This window comes from Phasianus colchicus, chromosome 3 (assembly GCF_987193195.1).
Source record: "Phasianus colchicus chromosome 3, bPhaCol1.hap1.1, whole genome shotgun sequence".
Lineage (NCBI taxonomy): Eukaryota > Metazoa > Chordata > Aves > Galliformes > Phasianidae > Phasianus > Phasianus colchicus.
The window spans coordinates 25,638,009-25,657,211 of NC_143438.1; the positions used below are offsets into that span (position 1 = coordinate 25,638,009).

Here is a 19,203-nt window from a genome sequence, read left to right on the forward strand (position 1 = left end):
CTACCCTAAATCTGCATCTGTTATCTTAATAATTCATTTATATTCTAGTATAAGGCAAACCTCAAAATTTAAATTCAAAAGAAGTATTTTCAGTGTATGCTCTTAGATTTATTTTGATTGTTCATAAATTTAAGTGAGAGGAAGCAACAGCAGTTTATATAGAGTGGCTGAATTGATTAAAGGATTTTATTTTTCTTAATAATACAGGAAAAGTTTAAATACAGGGTTCTGAATATTTGATACACATCCTAGTTTGTTCTCATAGGACATATTAAATTGTGTGCCTACCGTTTATGTTCTGCGCCAGTCATCTATCTTTACATCCCTCTTCATTTTGTATATATTTATATATCTCTCTATAACCAGCAATAATGAAAATGCTGTTGCGTGCATGTGTATAGAAGTCTAGTAATCTTCATATACTAATTCATGCAGTAGATAGCACAGTGCCTTTGGAATGTGAGACAGGCTTTTATCTTCAGTTGTCTGTTCAGTTCAAATTTGCATAGAGGAATCTCACTTCTCTGAAATGAGATGGTGACCTCAGTTCAGTTCCTGATATACAGAGTGTCCGGATCATAGTTGACAGTAATTGAAACGAGGTAAGCCTGGATATCTTGGTAGAAATTTTTGAAAGCACTAGAAGTTAGGCATGCCTTCTAATCTTCAAAATGGTGTGTACAGGTGAAGACAGAAATATGTTTAATTGAACAGTTCAGAAGATACACCTCTTATTTTTATAAATTCCCTGAATAGAATGTGATAGTTCAAGAGAATATTGGATTATCAGTTAAAATGTATATTCATATAGGAATCTGTTTTCCAGTGAATAGAGATTTTAAAATCTCATCGAACTCAATAGTATCAAGATATAGCTTTTATTTATTTATTTATTTATTTATTTATTTTCATTTTTAGAGCATGCATGACAAATTCTTCCTCAAATGGCTTTCATTTCTGCATCCTTTTGTGTCTGAATAAGTCAAATATTACTCAAGTAGAGTGGTTTACCTAGACTACTTGGTCATAATTATGAAGGAGCTGAAGAAAATAGCCTGCTAATGAGATAGGACACAACTGACCAGGAATGGCAAGGATATACTAGGCAGAAAGCTGGCAGGACTCATCACTAGGGCTTTAAACTAGATTTGATGGGGGAAGGGGATGTACTGCAGAGTGACATAGAAGAGTCAGGTAACTCTGTCTCTTTAGGAAGCAGTTGGGGAAAATTTCAGGCTTTTCCCAGAAGTTTTTGGGAAGCCTCCTGCGAGAGGGTAATGCAGCCCAAAGCCCAGTTGAAGTGCCTCTATACCAATGCACACAGCATGGGAAATAAGCAAGAGGACTTGGAAACTGTGGTGCAATGGAAAATGGTTATATGTTAGGAAGAAATTTTTTACTCAGAGGGTGGTGGGATACTGGAACAAGTTGCAAGAGAGGCTTTGGATGCCTCATCCCTGGAGACATTCAAAGCATGGGTGGAGGGGCACTTGGCAGCCTGATCTGGTGAGTGGCAGCCCTGCCGATGGTAGAGGGGTTACAGTGTTACAGCTCCCCTCCAACCTAAGCCAGTGTATAATTATGATGAAATAATGACACGGAGGGAAATTAGAATTAATGAGCCAAAAACCATCAAACATTTCCATAGGATAAATTGCATCCAGAGTTTTAAAATGAACCAATCCACTTTTATTCCTAAATTTCACGTCTGCACAAAATTGCCTGTTGTAGCAGACCAAGGACAGATCATCTGATGTCTTAAAGATGTGGGTTCATACTTATGGGGAGTAACAAAAAAGGTTTGTTTTTATCTCTGGTAAAATAAGATGAAAATAGACTCCCAGAGACAAGATAGATAGATATCTAAACAAGATAGGTATCAATCTTGTCTGGCCATCCAGTTCTGCCAGTTACTTGGTCACTGTATGAATCATCAGAAAGAACTAATTTAATTTTTTTTAATGTATGTAATGTTCCACAAGTAGCATCTAAAGTGGCTTTAATTTGGACAGAACCTTTGGAGGAAAAGGTGATAGAGATGTATAAGTTTTCAACTTTCTGTACTTAAATTAGTTTGACAACCGTTTCATAAAATTTCTTTTATAATTTCAAGTGTACGCTAAGCAGTTCCTCTTGCTGCTGTCTCTTGGGAAAGAAATTCATCGCAAAAGAGATAAAACAGTGTAAAATTGTGATTAACTGAACACAGTGAATGCACGTAATTGTGAGTGAACAATGGTTCTCTCAAATTTCACTTTTCAGACAGAAATTCTGATATTTTCATACTTAAAAGCTTTATTCTATCCTCATCGCTTTCTGTCTGCAAACTTATTTTGGTATCCCTTTCTATTTGTTCTAAATGGCATAGCAGATCAACATAATAAGCTGCTGTTTTTCAAACATTCAATTATTCCCCTAAGGAAATAAAATAACTTTAAAAGATGATACAAGTGAGCAAAGATGGACAAAATTTTAGCTGCATATTATCTCCATTTAAATGCAAGAAGATGTATCTACTTTTAGGAAGTATTTGTGATCTAAACAAGTGATCTAAAAGACTCACAGAATCATAGAATCATAGAATTACTCTGGTTGGAAGGGACCTCAAGGATCATCAAGTCCAACCGCAGCCTAACCATAGTACCCTAACTCTAACAACCCTCTGCTAAATCATATCTCCAAGCACCACATCCAAATGGCTCTTAAACACATCCAGGGATGATGACTCAACCACCTCCCTGGGGAGCCTATTCCAATGTCTAACCACCATTTCTGTAAAGAAGTGTTTCCTAATGTCCAACCTAAACTTACCTTGGTACAACTTGAGGCCATTTCCCCTCATCTTGTCACCTGTCACCAGTGAGAAGAGACCAACCCAGCTCTCACTGTAAGCACCTTTCAGGTACTGGAAGAGAGTAATAAGGTCTCCCCTCAGCCGCCTCTTCCCCAGACTAAATAGCCCCAGCTCCCTCAGCCTCTTCTCATAGGGTTGATTTTCCAAGCCCTTCACTAGCCTTGTTGCCCTTCTCTGGACCTGCTCCAGTACTTCCACATCCTTTCTGTACTGAGGTGCCCAAAACTGCACACAGTACTCAAGGTGAGGCCTCACCAATGCTGAGTACAGGACTTCCCTAGTCCTGCTCAGCACACCATTCCTGATACAAGCCAGGATGCCATTGGCCTTCTTGGCCACCAGGGCACACTGCTGGCTCACGTTCAGCCGATTGTCCATCAGAACACCAAGGTCCCTTTCCATCCGGCAGCTTTCCAGCCACTCCTCCCCAAGCCTGTAGGGTTGCCTGGGGTTGTTGTGACCAAAATGCAGACACGACACTTGGTCCTATTGAAACTCATGCCATTAACCTTGGCCCATTGATCCAGTCTGTCCAGATCTCTCTGCAGTGCCCTTCTCCCCTCTGGCAGATCAACACTCCCTCCCAGCTTGGTGTCATCTGCAAACTTACTGAGGGTACACTCAATCCCCTCATCAAGATCATCAGTGAAAATGTTAAACAGAAGTGGCCCCAGTACTGAGCCTTGGGCGACACCACTCGTGACCAGCCACCAACTGGATTCAACTCCATTGACCACAAACACTTTTTGGGCCCGGCCATCCAGCCAGTGCTTCACCCAGCGGAGCCTACATCCATCCAGACCATGGGCAGCCAGCTTCTCCACGAGAATGTTATGGGGGACAGTGTCAAAGGCCTTACTGAAGTCCAGGTAGACCACATTGACAGCCTGACCCTCATCTGCTAAGGGGTCACATTGTCATAGAATGAAATCAGGTTTGTCAGACAGGATCCACCATTCATAAACCCATGCTGACTGGGCCTGATCCCCTGATTGACCTTTAATTGGTCCATGATGGTTCCCGAGATTATTCGTTCCATGACCTTCCCAGGCACTGAGGTGAGACTGATAGGCCTGTAGCTACCAGGATTGTCTTTCCGGCCCTTTTTGAAGATGAGCAAAGAAATAGAATTTTGAAGATGAGTGAAGAAATAGAATAAAAATATTCCTATTTTTAGAATAGTTCAGTTGTTTCCAGGATTGTTTCATGTATTGTAGCATCAGGGAAAATTAGTTGAAGATTGTTAATACCTCTCTCTTTTGGTGAAAGTTCTTCACACTTACCCTTATGTCATCTGCAGGTCTTCAGTTAGGTTACAAACTTCTTAAAACTGTTGTTTTCCTATGTTCATTGGAACTTCTCAAGTAAATAATGAAAACATTTAGCTTATTTTATTTTGCAGCAGTACCTTCCAAACCTGCTCACTTATTGAAATTGCCATTTTTGGTGTACTCAGTGTTTGAACGTGCTTTGTACCAGAGGCTTGAGGACTTCCCAATGTGTTGTTGCTTTTTAAAAACAAACATAGAAAACTGAGCCCTTTAGTTCTTCCATCAAACTAAGATCTGTGCTAATGCTAAGAAGTTATAAGAAGAGGATCAAAATATGCTTTCAGTGCCTTACTGAAGACTTCAAGGTGGCATGTAATTAAAGATGCAAGGCAGTTTGACTTGCGTAAGCGGAGGGGAATGTGGAAACAAAAGCAAAAGAGGGATGAGATCTAAGAGCAGAGTGGGAGAAGGATCTTCTGGGTGCTATGGGAGCAGGGACTGGGAGAGGAATACCAGGGTGATGTAAGTTGCTCGGATGCTGCAGGAAGCCAGCAATCCTAAACAGAAAGCCCTGTGGCTGGAGCCATCCCCACCATTCCTTCCAAAAAGCGTTTCATTTATGAACCTGAAATACTGTGAAGTGTCAGTGTGCATGTACTGTTATAGGGTAGATGTTGAGCAAGAGTATGTCTTACTCTTTTCTAGTGGGTTCTCCCTATTAAATAATGGTGTTATGGGCACCATGACTTCAGGCAGGAGAAGGATTCTGTTGTGATCTGTGGATTGAGGAATCCTCCTCTTTACTACCAGGAAGAGTAAGTGTAGTTCTATTTGAAAGAATACTAGCTTTTTAAATGTTTAACTTAATAGATAAATAAATGCATTTAGGAATATTACACTTTACATAAAGGAAGAGTGAAGTTGGAAAAGTGAGCAATTCTACTTTGAGAAGTAGCACAGCTAACGTCCCTAACTGTGAGTTATCCCAGCCTTAATCTTTGTTTTGCATTCTTCTTTCAGGAAACATACTTCATCAGAAATGCTCATTACAATTCAGGAGATAAGTTGAACATCTTGTCTTGTCAGTATTGAACGGTCAAGGCGCTTAAAACTCTTTGTAATTTGCATCAGTTGTTCCCCTCTCTTTCTAGGTAGCTGACTGGAAATGTGCAGCCTGAGGCATCTAGGGAGTTTCTCCTATTATGTCTCTTACTCTAGGCCCATTTTGCAGATGGGAACTATCTAGCCACATAATACTATCCATATTGACATACTGTAGGAATTAATTCAGTAAAATTTATAAGCACTAAGAATTCTCTATGATGCCATTATAGAATAGCATGTGAGGATATTAATAAATCAGTCTTTTATCAGTATTTTATTGGAAAAAATCATTGAATCTGGGAAGGCAGGACCTCAGAACTGCTGAGGCTTGCAAGGAATTCTGCATCCAACTGTTCCAACTCATTCTCCAGCAGGGACACTCAGAGCAGGGGGCCCAGGTCCATATCCAGGCAGCTTTTGGAGATCTCCAAAGAAAAGACACCACAGCCTCTCTAGGCAATTTGTGCCAGTGTTCTGTCATCTGCACAGTTTATATATATAACAGGGAGTTACATAAATAAATAAATAAATATGTATATATATAAAACAGGTAATTTTCTGATTTGTTTTCAAGGAGTAGACATTGTCATTTGATTTCTCTCAGTGATGATAACTGTAATTCTAAAACTGATAGGAAAGCTTATGAACTGTAACTTGTGAAATCTTCCTTACTTGGAGCAAAAAACATGTGATTTTTATGAATTGCTGTAACTGTAGCAATTAAGTACAGCATGATATTTCTTGTCTAAATACTGTGCCGGCTGTCAGAAATTCAGTTTTGACTTGAAAGAAATACTAGCTTTGTGTTGGCCTTTAATTATTTTTTTCTCCATTTAATCATTTTATCTGTTCCAGTCCATAATTAGGATCAGTTTCACGGTTTGGGGTTCATGGCATACAAAGAGATGCCATGTGGTCAGTCAGGGATCTTTGGCAAATATAGACAAGGGTGAATGCTCATATTTTCTTAATGGTTTTCATTCACAGCGCATGCATTGGATCCCAGGATCCTTACTGTGGCTGGGACATGGTGATGAAGAAATGCACAACTCTGGAAGAAAGTCTGAGCATGAGTCAGTGGGAGCAAAGCATTACTGTGTGTCCAGTAAGTTCAAATACATCTTTTATCTCTTAAGACTTTTGATTCCATGTGAATCTCATGAAAGTGAGCTGCCATAAGATTTCTCAAGCTCACAACACTGTATTTAATAGCGTTTTCGACAGGCCTTCCCATTAGACTTGAACAAGATATCTAGTTTCTTTTCAAATTCTTATCAAACTATTTATACTAATAAGATCAAATGATTTGTAGGTTTTTTGGTTTTTTTTTTTTTTTTTTTTTTTTTCAGAGGACAGTCATTTTTTTTTCCTGTGATGTCTGCATTCCCATTTTGAAAGCATACGTTCACTAAGGTTAGAGATAGTCATTAATTCTACAAGGTTTTTTAATCACTAAGTTTAGTGATACACATTTTCAGGATCTTTCTTCTTTTCTACTTCTACAATATTTAACTACTAGTGTTACAGTCTTTTATCATTATTGCGATAATTGCTATAAAAGGTCATATAACTTGTTTCAGTATCAGTGAATTGGAGAGGTGGGCTGTGAAAGTTAAGTCTCATGCACATAAACGACAGGAGTGATGATTGTTATAAACTGTGTGTTATGGCTTAACACTTCTCTTAAAAATATGTTGATTGAATTTAATGTAAAATAAATACCAACAACATACTTTTAGATCTCTCTTTTCTAATATGGTTTTAGTGTTGTTTAAATATTTTTTTTTCCTCACTACCAAAAAAAAAAAAAAAAAGAAAGAAAGGGTTAAGATGGATCTTCCTTGTATTACTATGCTGTTTGCTTTTTCTTTGCCTTCTGCCTGTGAAGAGGGAGTCTTCAGAACTCAATCCAGCTTTCATCAGTAGTAAGGGCTTCCTGAACTTGTCCCCACTTGCCATTGGAGCTCATGTATCTGAGTTTGTGCTTATATGGCACCCATGTACTATTCTCTTTGTGCTTTAAAAGCTCACTGTAACATCTACACTGCTCTGTAAAGTTCTTCCAGCTTCCACTTGTGATATCTACTTTTTTTTTTTTTTTTTTTTTTTTTTTGCAGCCATCTTGTAGAAATAAGTCACAACACTGATTTTGAGATCCTTGAGAACTAACTCGTATTCTAATTGCCTATGTTTGACATTAAAGAGTAATTTTTCAAGCATTTTGCTTGAATCTATACATCTACACTCTAATAAAAAAAAAATCATGTTGAGTTCATCTGCATTGGCTTTTCAGTTCACATTAGGAACCGTTCTTCAACTCACATTGTAAAGCAGTGCATTACATTATTTTTAGATGAAATTAAGCCAGAAATGAGCTCCAGCTACTACTGACCATTTGATCCAGTTTGATCCATTTGATCCAGCTAGAGTCAGTCCAAAGTAGGCCCCATAAAATGTGGATGGTGTATGTCTTCAATACCAGCTGTTTTATTTTCCAGATTTTCAGTTTATGCGCATTCCACTTGGTAATTTACATACAGCCATTGTTTTACAGAAGCTTTGAATTTAGTCATGAATCCAGTCCTTGCCTCCTTGTTTGGCAAGTAACTAGATGTGATACAAAGTATATTCCGATCAAGGTACATGGAGTATCTCATATCTCCCTGTAGTAATCTTTCAGAGTAAACGTGGTTATACGGAGGGTTAGTTAGTGGTATAGTAGTGTAGGAAAGATTACTGGAATGGGCTAGTTGGTTGGCCTATGCAGAAGAAATCTGCTTACTGTTTAATCTTTGAATTCTGGCATTGGCCCTTATATTCTTCAAGGGATATAAAATGTGAGGCCCTGAGGAGGTGGATGGGCTGGGATGAGTAGTTTAAAAAAAAGAATACAATTCTGTCCCCTTCAACCAGAAAAACATTTATTTAATATCTGTTATATTACACTTGCATAGTATCTGACTATTCTAGTCAAAGCAGGGAAGCACCAAAGAATTGCTCAGATATCTATCCACAGCTCTGAGGTTTACTCTGCGTATCAGAGATTAAAAGATTTACCAAGACTCAAAAGGAATTTTGGAGGTGATCAGATTGAGAAAGGAAATTTTTAGAGCTGATCATTGAAATTCAAAATTGTTCTTTGACCACATTACTATCTTAAATTCTTGAACTGCAAATAACACTGTACTGAGCAAGTTTGAGAACTGCATAGAAACTTCCCTTTGCAATAACACTATCTTCTGGCAAACTAAACTTATTACAGTTTTGTTCATCAAGGCTTTCAAATACTTATTTTCAGAGAATTTTTATGTGCTTTATTCACAGGATATACAAGTCAAGCTGTAATTAATATTTATTGGCATTTCATAGAGCAGGGAGAGGTCTAAGAGAAGTAGCTGAGCATTTGTGGTATTGTGTCTCTGGATTTGAAGATCATTTGTGAGAAGTATAGTTATTTTAGTTGTCTGGCTTTGATTTATAATACTCAAGAGGGTATTTTTGGCATGAGTGCATATAGATAGTCATTAATGCTACGGCACACGTACTAGCTTTGAGCTTTTTCCAGTTGATCAGATATTGCTATTATTCATCTAATAGTTCATCTAATATTCATCTAACTTCTATAGTAAAGAAGGATCTTGTTAATTGTTTTGCCAAAATATTTTACAATGGTACTCTTGCGATCCATCACTAAAAATAGGCTGACATCATCAGAGAGCTTTTACAGTCAAAGTAAAAACAAATAATAATTTTGATTTTGATTTTCTTTTGTTTGATTTTATTCATATACACAAATGGCTTCATTTTCACAGCTCTGGCAAACAATGCATGTGGGAAAACAGTACATGTGTGGGAGCATTCCTGACTGCATTAGCAGCTTCAGGAAATACTCCACAGTCACCATATTGTACACAATATTGCTTCAAACCACAGAGTGTGTGACAGATTTAAGGATGAGGTCACAAAAGATGTGACCTTTCCTCAGGCTATAGAGGCACAAAATGGTGAGACAAGATGGGTACAGAGAGGCTCTAGACCAAGATGGATACATGTGGGGAATTAGAATGGAAGAAGTGATGTAGTGGTAGTTGTAGAAAGGAAAGGGTGACAAATAGAGAATGATATAGAGGGAAAGCAGAACATATCCATGACAGGAAACTATGGCCATAATTGTCTGTTTGGTTATGACTTTCACCGTGTAAGATTGTGAAAGGTTAATGGTCTTGCATGAATTCTTGTGAGGGTTAAGGTCCAAGATCCATGTTTTGCTTCCCTGAGGGCTGCTCTGAAAGTAACACCTCTTTTTTTTATTTTTCTGGCTTATGACATCAGAGGTAGCTGCTGGTGGTATGTCAGTAGAAGTTGAATCTCCCTGCCAATATTCCATTACATTTTGTTGCCATGTGACAGATAGCAGAAGGTGGGCAGTTCTGACAAAATGCCATCTGACATGGAAGTGCATCTGAAGCAAAATTTTGTCAATGAATTCCTCCATTGGAAAAAATTGATTTTCAGCAACCGTTGGTGAACGTTTCTGGAGACCAAACAGTGGATGTGAGCACAGTTAGGTGGGGGATAATGTTTTTCAGGAGTGGCGACAGGGAAGTGAAAGACAAACCATGTTCTGGACGGCCATGCACAGCTGTCATACCATGAAATGAAGAGTGTCTCAATCAGCTCATCCACACAAATCAGCAGAGTGCAACCAGAGAACTCTGTATGGTGCTTAGTATCAATTTCAGTGTGTTGGAAATGATCGTGGCAATGTTGGAGTATCACAAAGTTTGTGCCAAGTGAGTCCCACAAATGCTCACACAGGCAAAGAAAGAACACCATATGAGAGCTTGTCAGGACCTACTGAATCAATACAAGGCTGAAGGTGACAGTATCCTGGATCACATCATTACTGGTGACAAGATGTGCTGTCACCACTACAAGCCAGAGTTAGAACAGCAATCCATGGAGTGATGACGTGAATTTCCCTATTGAAGAGAAGGTTTGAGATGCAACTTCAGCAGGAAAAGTGATGTGCACTGAAATTTGGGTGATCTTTCTAGACTTCCTGGAACCCGCAGAAAACATCAACTCCAACCGTTACATCATGACATCATGACACTGACTAAGCTGAAGCTTTAAACTTCCAGAGTCAGGCCAGAAAGAAAACAACCCCTTTTTTTTTTTTTTTTTCAACACAGTAACTCCAGACTCCATACCAACTTGAAGACCTTGGAGGTTGTTGTCAATCTTGACTGGACTCTTCTATCACACCTACTGTATGGTCTGAATTTGGCACCTTCTGAGATCCATCTGTTTGGGTCAATGATAGATGGATTTTGTGAGCAACATTTTCCTAGTAATTACACTGTTATAACAGCTGTGAAAATTGGGTCACCTTTGCTGATTCATTTTTACAAATGCTACATGCAGGATCTTCTGCATTGCTGGTAAAAATGCATAGCTAGTGGTGGCAACTTGGTTGAAAAATAGTTTTTTGTAGCTGAGAATTTGCTCTACCAAATAGAGTTATTGTGCTCCTTGTATCTGTTCTGATTTCCATGGAAAATAAATAGGGGACATTACTTATGAAGAGACCTACTTATGAATTGATATCACTTTCAAAAATGCCATATTGGTAGGGAAAGCAGGTAGGTATCAGCAACTGTAGGTATCAGCAGAGACTGCAGTTCGTTGATCTTTGCTGGACATAAGAATAAATGAAGGAAACGAAACCTGCTATCAGTATTTGCTTATGAGATCAAACTTTCATCCAAGTTTCATGAATACTTTTCCTACATTTTCATGTTAATGATGATAACTGTAGACAACTACAGGTTTAGTTTGTAATTGTAAGTGAAACAGTAAACATTCTTTGGCAAAGCAGAGGAATAGAAAGCAGGAAATATATTTTCATATCTCTGAGATTGTGTTGGGGACTTATCACTGCTAGTTTACAAACTACTGATGACTGCAGTGGTGTAAGAGAGAATGAGCTTACTTGTCACTTATTGATAAGTATTTTGTATTGTATATTCGGTATGAGCAAAGGTCAGTGAGCTATTTTTGTTAAGCAGGTGTCAGCAGAACTTTGAAATAATGACTTATGGTTACTTTTTTTGACTGAAAGCTAAATTATAGCAATTAAACATGGCAAATCCATTAGCATTTAAGTGATAATGTTGCCATCATTTCTACTTATGATCATGAATTAGTAAAGATTAACACTTTGCTAAAAGAATTAATGGTACAAAGCCTAGATTTGTAAATGGAGATGAATTCTCCATTGCCTGGCCTACTTGTGTTTAAAAGTCAGCTTATGCAATTTGAGCTAGCACATTTTTTTTTCAACTGAGTAATAAAGATTTCTTACTAACGTGTTATGGCTGCATGGTGGAAATATTCCCATTGAGTTGAAAACATTCTGACTCTCCCAGACAAAGGTGTTGAGAAGTGACTTTTGTGGGAGCAAACTGGCTCATCGTGTAGAGTAAGGTGTCACTTACACTTTTTAAAAATGTTTTTATGATGAATATAATTACTTCTAATGTTTAGAGAAAATCATATTTAAAAGCACATTTCACCTTTTTTGAAGTGGTGCGATGAGACATATGCATCAGAAAAACTTTGTTGAATAAAGATACTCATCATGGGAATTTGTCGTTGATTCAGCTGTTTTCCTTACCGTAGGCTATTATCTTCTGCTGTCTCTTCTGATCCAGACTCAGGTTTCCATGAAAATTCTTTCACGTGTTGTTTTACAGTCAGTATCCAGGTTCCTAATCATGGGCAAATTTTAGGAAATAGGAAACACTGTCAGCAGAAGATATTTGAGAAAGTAAAATACATTTTTTATTGAATAACAGTAGGCAAGCAGAGTTATGAAAGGGAACACTTAGTTGTAATTATTGTTTTTGCCACTGGTGACATCCAGTGACCAAGATCAGTAGGAGGTGGTAGGAATCCTACAGCTGTAGAAATTACAAGGGAAGTGTACTGTCTGGAAGCTATACCTCTCCAATAGAGACTTTTATTGTTGGTGGCTGAAAGCTTTACCTCCATGTACTTCTGAATTAAGAGGCTGTACAAAGCAGCTGTCAGGCCTCAGGTTGGTCTTTCTGTTGTGTTTGTTCCCAGACAAGGAATCTGACGGTGGATGGACATTTTGGAACATGGTCACAGTGGAAACCATGCAGCCACACGGATGGTGCCAGCATTGGCTCCTGCCTTTGCAGGACCCGTGTGTGTGACAGTCCAGCTCCTCAGTGCGGAGGGTGGCTATGTGAAGGACCAACCATGGAAATTGCCAACTGTTCCAGGTAACAATTTCAGGTTCTATCACTTATATTGTTAAAAGTTTGTAACTTAAGCAGAATTTAACCTACCCTTTCAAATCTCATCTGCAATCCACTGATCCAGTTCTGTGCTTGAAGCAGCTCATAGCAAAGGCCGGAGCAAATGAAACATTAGAGAAGTCTCTCTCAAACACTGTGGCAGAGAGAATGAGTGAAATGGCAAGCAGTGATTTCAAATGCAGTGTACCAAATTGTATTGTCCTCAGTTAATTTTAACAAAAGCTAAGAGAAAAAAAAAAAATCAATATTATGTAATAGCCAAAGTGTATTTTTCTCAGTTCTGTTCAATTCTGTAAGTCATAAAACTTTTTCTTTTTTTTTTGGAAGTCAGAACTGTTTACTTTTTTCTCTTTTTTTTTTTTTTTTGGCTTCATATCACCATTGTATTCCCCCATCTGACTTGGAAAAGATGTTTCCATTATATCTTTTTGGTAGAATCATGACATCTGGATCTGTTGCCAGCCTATATGCCACTTCTTAGCCAATCTTTCTTTCTCACGCACATAGCCAAAACCAGTGATAGATAATTTCATAGAGACTCAGAACACTGCATACTCTGCATTTAGGGTTCATCTTTAAAACATTTTACATACTTCAGCAAGATGAAAAATAAACTGGTCCCTTCTGCTTATTTTCAGTGATTCTTTCAGGTTCATGTCTCTGCTTTTTTGTTTTTCACATCATGGTAGTGAATAAAACTGATTACCCTTCCACACAAGATAATTGCAAGCTCTGTTAGTAGAAATAGTAAATTTTAGGGAAATTATTAGAAGTACAATATAGTATTTAACATCAGGAGAATGGTGGAAAAACATTCTGTGGGATTCTGAAAAATCAAACAAAGTTTGTCGGGCTTACAAAGGAATTGAGAACACAATTTGGAACTTGTTTCACATACTGGCACTGGCTGTATTACACTACTATTTGGACATCTTAGTTCTGTTAACACATTAATGTATTAATAATTGATTCCCAGAGTTCATCGGAAGTCAGAGATTTTGTTATTCTACCATTTCAGCAAGACATTCTACTGACTGAGATCTTACTTTTTGTCCATTTTAGAAATGATGGCTGATTTCTTTTTTTTCAAATGCTATTTAAAAAATTTATTCTCAACTCTGTATCCCTTTCAATAATTATAGATCAAGATCAATTTAAATTTGTGATAAATTACTGGAACAAGTTTGTGTCATATTTATTATGGGATTTAGTTAGGTTTTTTTTTTTTAAAAAAAAAAAAGACCTACAAATAAAAATTGGAAAAATATGTAATTAAAATTTATTTTCAGAACTTTTATACAGAAGTTTGCAGATCAGGTTTATCCAAAACAAAGTGACCAAAAGCAACTAAATAGACTTTTGATTGATGCTGTGTAGATCCAGGAGTTGGACTTGATGATCCCTGTGGGTTCCTTCCAAGCCAGGATAGTCTGTAGTTCTATTATGTCTTTGGACTTTGTTTTCTTCTTGTGTAATGAGGTCCTTGCAACAGCTGCTGATCACAAAGCAATGAATATGGAAGAATGAGAGCACTTTTATTTTAGTTTAGTATCCTTTAAGAAATGGAATACGATGCAGTATCAGTGATAACTACGGAAATATTAATGAGTCAGATTCTGCTGTCAGTCGCACCTAATCAGCCATTCGCTATGTATAACAGATGACAGAGCCTGAGCTTTTTATTCTACCAGAAATGGAGGCTGGACACCATGGACTTCTTGGTCACCTTGTAGTACCACTTGTGGAATAGGCTTTCAAGTGCGTCAGCGCTCCTGCAGCAATCCAACCCCACGCCATGGAGGACGTGTCTGTGTGGGACAGAATCGTGAGGAGAGGTGAGTTATCTTTTCTCTAACATCTGCTTTAATTTCTTCTGCTCAGCTGTAATCCATAGGACATTTTCTCCTTTACCTGCCTGATGTTTCTTTTCCTCTTCTTTGCTTCTCCTGAACTCCATGTGCTGCACAATGGCAGTATTCCCACTGGGAAGGATGTGCGGCTGCAGCAGTTCTTTCATCTTTCACTTAGCTGCATCTCTTCTGAGCCAGCTGAGCTCCTAGTGCCAGAGAATTGTGCTGAAGCAATGTACTGCTGTCCCTTAAGACCCTGAAAATTGATTCTCCTGGAAAATTGATTGCAGTGTGTTTAAATTGTAACTTGCCTGGGCTCAAGACCTGAAATTCAGAGCAAAATATAGTAAGGTCACAGCAATGTGTTACTGATGCCATGAGTTCATGTTTTGTGTCTTAAATGAATTAAGCATCTATATAACATGAAGGGAAGTTTCAAGGCTCTGTCTCATATTCAATAAATAGAATGCATCTGGACTCAAATATCTTTTACTAAGCTTTCAGATGTTGTTTTTTTTTTTTTACTTGTTTGCATGTATATTAACCCCTGAGCAGATCAAGTTAGCTTAAACATTGATTTCCCTATCTACTGCTTTTTCACCAGACTGAGCATTTTATAATAGCTCAGAATGTGAAGTTCAGGCCTCTAGTTGCATTATACATGCTCCCTTCTGAAGTCTCTAATTTGTAATTTATATGCTGGTAATTTTAACAGAAATTAAATATTTAAACCAAACTAGAATTCAGATAAGCTACAACTCTTAGATGTGTTTATTATCATGTTTCCTGAGGCATGTCAAAAAACACAGATATCAGAATACTGATGCTGGTGTAAGAATTTGGAGTGTTCTAGACATCCATTCCAATAGATGTATGCAGATACATTTATCCTCAGTATGCACTTGCAACTTACTTCAGTGTTTCTGTAAAATACTTTCACATAACCAAAGGAGAAGGGATGGTTTTGTATCCTATATTGCTGTCAGATCAAGGTCAGATTTGGTAACCTTTATGGTGAGTTTAAGTGGGGAAGATATAATTGAACACTGGTTCTGGCATTGCCTCAGGTGAAAAGATTCCAGTGAGGGGAAATTGCATCATACATTTATGTATTACCAGGAGATCAGGGGCCTGGTCTTTCTAATTCTGAATGTAGAAGTCCAGTATTGTAGAACATGTGAACTCTTGCTTTTTCAAAATCATGAATATTTACCATTTCATCACAGAGGAGAGCATTTTGTTGTTTTGGAAATTGCTTTCTGAAAAAAGGTTGCTGAACCTAAAAGCTGTTAACCAAATGTAAAATTATGTCTGCTGTCATGTAGCTTTGTCCCAGCATGAATAACAGATTTTCTTGAACCAAGAGTTCAGTCCAGATCAGGACACAATAAGAGTGAATGTAGAGGAAAAGAGTTTAATTTGAGTAGACTTTTTGCTGATGGACATGAATGTTAGTAGTTATTGTTCATCTAATTTTAGCACTGAATAAAAATCCATTAAGGTGTTTCAGAGAAATACAGAAAGACATGATAAATACTTATCTAATTATAAAATAAATGTCCAGTATTAAGACAATGGATTGAATGCAATGAAAAAGTTACAAAATGGAAAGTGATACTTCAGTTAAATAATAACTCAGATGGGCTGAAATTTGCTGTGTTGTTCTAAAGGAATAGAGATCTTACGTTGCTCTGCTTCCGTAGCCTGCGATTTACTTGTCCTTTCCCTGTCATGTAGTTCAGCAGCAATCTTGGATGTACTATAGGGTGCCTTTTTCTCTCACAGTTCCTCTGTCACTGTTTCTTTTCTCCTTGAAACACCCCCTGCTCTCACCAGCCCTGCATCACCATATCCGCCATTCTTTCATTCACTAGCTTGCTCACAGCAAGCTAACTTTCCTGCCTTGACTCTCATTTTGTTTAGTATCCACGATGCTTCAGTATGCTCCCTAATGCTTATTTCTCATGATTATGACAGTGTCAACCAAGCACTTGGATCAGTCTTCAAAGCTGTAAAAAGCAGAGTCCTGAGAAACTTCCCACCCATCCTACCACCCACAGCAAAACTGGAGATGAAGACCAGTTTCTAAATTATGGGTGATATAATGGTGCTGAGTCAGGTCTGAGCTGCAAATCCAACCACACGCTACATCTGGTGATTACCAGGCAGGTCTGTAGCACCAGGGCCAGAAATCAGTCCATGTGTTGAGGTCTGAAGGAAGGGGCTTCCATGTTGGGCCAGGAACTAAGTAAAGTACTCTTCCAACAGTGCTGGAGGGCAGAGGCCTCAGGTGAGGTTGACTGGGGCCATTAAGGCTTTCTGATGCCTTCCAGGTTCTAACATCTTGTGGAGAAGCTGTTTTTTGAGCTGAAGGCGATGGAGAACCAGTACTGATAATAGTCTTAATTCACTGCTTCCCTCTAGTGCCTCTGCATTGCATGGACACTGAGCACTTGAGAACTGGACCCAAAACATTTAGGCAAACTGACAAAATTCTCCAGGTTTGGTAGTTCATAAGAAATGTTCATCTTGTTTTTGACATCTAGGATATACCAATTGGCAGCCTCTCTGATTTTCTCATGGAAATTAATGAATGTTTATAAACAGCCTAACATTTTACTTTCTTAGAGGCCTCAGCCCAAGAGTAAAGTGAATATATGTGTAGACTTAGAAAAAATTACTATTAGGTGGTTTACAAATTGTGTGCTTTTGTCTTTATTGAAGTACATGTTCATGCCACCTTTACAAGTTTAAGGAGCTTAAATATGAGATTCAGTTTCCACACTTGACATTGTGCCAAACTTTGCAACTGCTTTTCAACAAACAGAGTTCCCAGCAGAAATCCAGTACAGAATTCCATAAAAACTAAACACAGAAAAGGCAGTGCATTGTTGAGCTTAATTCTCCTACAGATGTGAATGAATATTCAGTTTTATAATATTTTTTCATGCATTAAACAGTAAATATTTGCCTAGGCTATGCTTGTTTTTCCTCATGAAAGTTGAGATCCTACAATACCTAATGTATCAGACAGATCTGTGTTTGCTGATCTTTCTCTTGAAATCAGTGGACATATTTACCAATTTTAAATTCTGCAAATAGGTTAAGTTGTTGCTAGCTCTGTTGCTTAAGGGTGGAGGAGTGGAAAACAGTTGAAAGATAGCAGCAAATACTTGAATTAGAAAGCCAATTCGCTTTGTAGAAATAGGTCAGAAGTTCAGCTGGTGTGTTTGGACAGAATATGGAGAGGGAGTAAAAATAGGATTTTAGCTGATAAGATAATGTTGTATTTAAGAGTCAAGATTGAAGACATCCAGATGAATTCACTAGAGTCTTAAAAATTTGTTTTATTTTGTTGTTTTCTCCTGTGTGTGGAATATTCACTGAAGCTGCTGGAAAACTCTCAAGATTTTAGTTTATAAGGTCTGTAGGGTTTTTTCTTGACTTTGTCACTGAGTGAAAATATTTTTCCTCTGTGAGGAAGATGCAGTAGGTACAGACTCATTAAGTCCTTTGGTCTCTCTCTGCAGAAATGAGAGATATTAGAATAGAATCCATTGCTTCTAGTGAGCGTGGTCTTCTTCCATTACAAAGGAAAAAAGAAAAAAGTAACGCAAATCGGGACTAGGAAAATGGATTAGTTTCAGTTAAGGAGTAAACATTTGAAAATGCAACTTTCTTATGTGCAAGATTAGAAGCCACCTTTTTCTTTGAACACAATTGTTAGCCAATAGTCAGATCTCTCAGACTTGTTTTCAGAAGAAGGAGGGATAACTGTCAATTGGTTCTTGACTGTAGTTCTACTTACTTCTGTACAGCAGTACAAACAAGTTTGATATCCTTTAGCAGAGCAGATCAAATGCAAGAGGTCTTGGTCTTTCCACTGCCCTCATGGTTGCCCTTCCTACTGGGATGTGTCTGCTCCCATGCTTCTCAGTTTCTCTGTTCACTCCTCCTCCACAGAATTCCCTGAGAGCACATGCCTCAGCCCCCACCACCTTCAGCAGCCTCTTGAGAGGGGATTTCTGTTGATTCAACAGTCTCCTTCCAGAAAGGCATGTGCATGTGTCATGTGTCTGCCTTCAATTAAAGCATTCCCATCAATTTCAGCACAGTCCATGCTTCCAGTTAAGTGAGCAGCTGGTAACTGGGAGTACATACCATGTAACAGTATTGCGTATAACAATGATTATGATTAGTTTGTTTTTCTTAAATACATAATAACATGATACTGTTCAAAATTAAGAATTATATGTCTAAATAGAATTTATTTGTTGAATAAAAAAGGCGTGTAACTATTGTATAGTTAACCTGTTTTAGTCAGTGATCATGGCAGCACTGAGACAATTTGACTTTTTGTAACACCGAGACAAAGTATTGAAATAAATTCAAATTGTACAAGAATTATCTGGAGTAAAAATCACAAGTTATTCTAGTACCTAATGGTTCTGGGCATATCTAGACAGGGGATGCTCTTTTTTCCCCCATTATGACAGTTCCTTTATTAGGAAATTTAAACTTGGTTTCACTCTAAGAGAAAATGGGAAAGGTCACTGTACAAAACTCATATTTCTCTAGGCTGTTCTTCCTTCTGACCTCATTGCAGTTAGAGATGGGATTAGGGGAGAGGGCAGTGGTTTCACAGATCTTTTGTTGAATTACTGTAAAATGTTAGCCCTGTGGGTCCTGAGAACAAAATTAAGAGGGGAAGAAAGAGCAAAAGGGAAAAAGGGTTACTGAGTGACTTGAAATGCAGCCAAAAAGAAATGTAATAA

General features: G+C 37.9%; 1 protein-coding gene across 8 annotated transcripts in view; it reads left to right on the top strand.

Annotated features, from left to right (window-relative positions):
* Positions 1–19,203, top strand: part of SEMA5A (semaphorin 5A) — a 323,479-nt gene that overhangs the window by 233,671 nt on the left and 70,605 nt on the right. For all 8 annotated transcript variants that reach the window (XM_090137116.1, XM_031589199.2, XM_090137114.1 and 5 more), the window contains 3 exons: positions 6,217–6,334; positions 12,361–12,542; positions 14,270–14,413. In XM_090137116.1, coding sequence (XP_089993242.1) covers positions 6,217–6,334; positions 12,361–12,542; positions 14,270–14,413 — 444 coding nt within the window. The remainder of the gene's footprint in view (positions 1–6,216; positions 6,335–12,360; positions 12,543–14,269; positions 14,414–19,203) is intronic.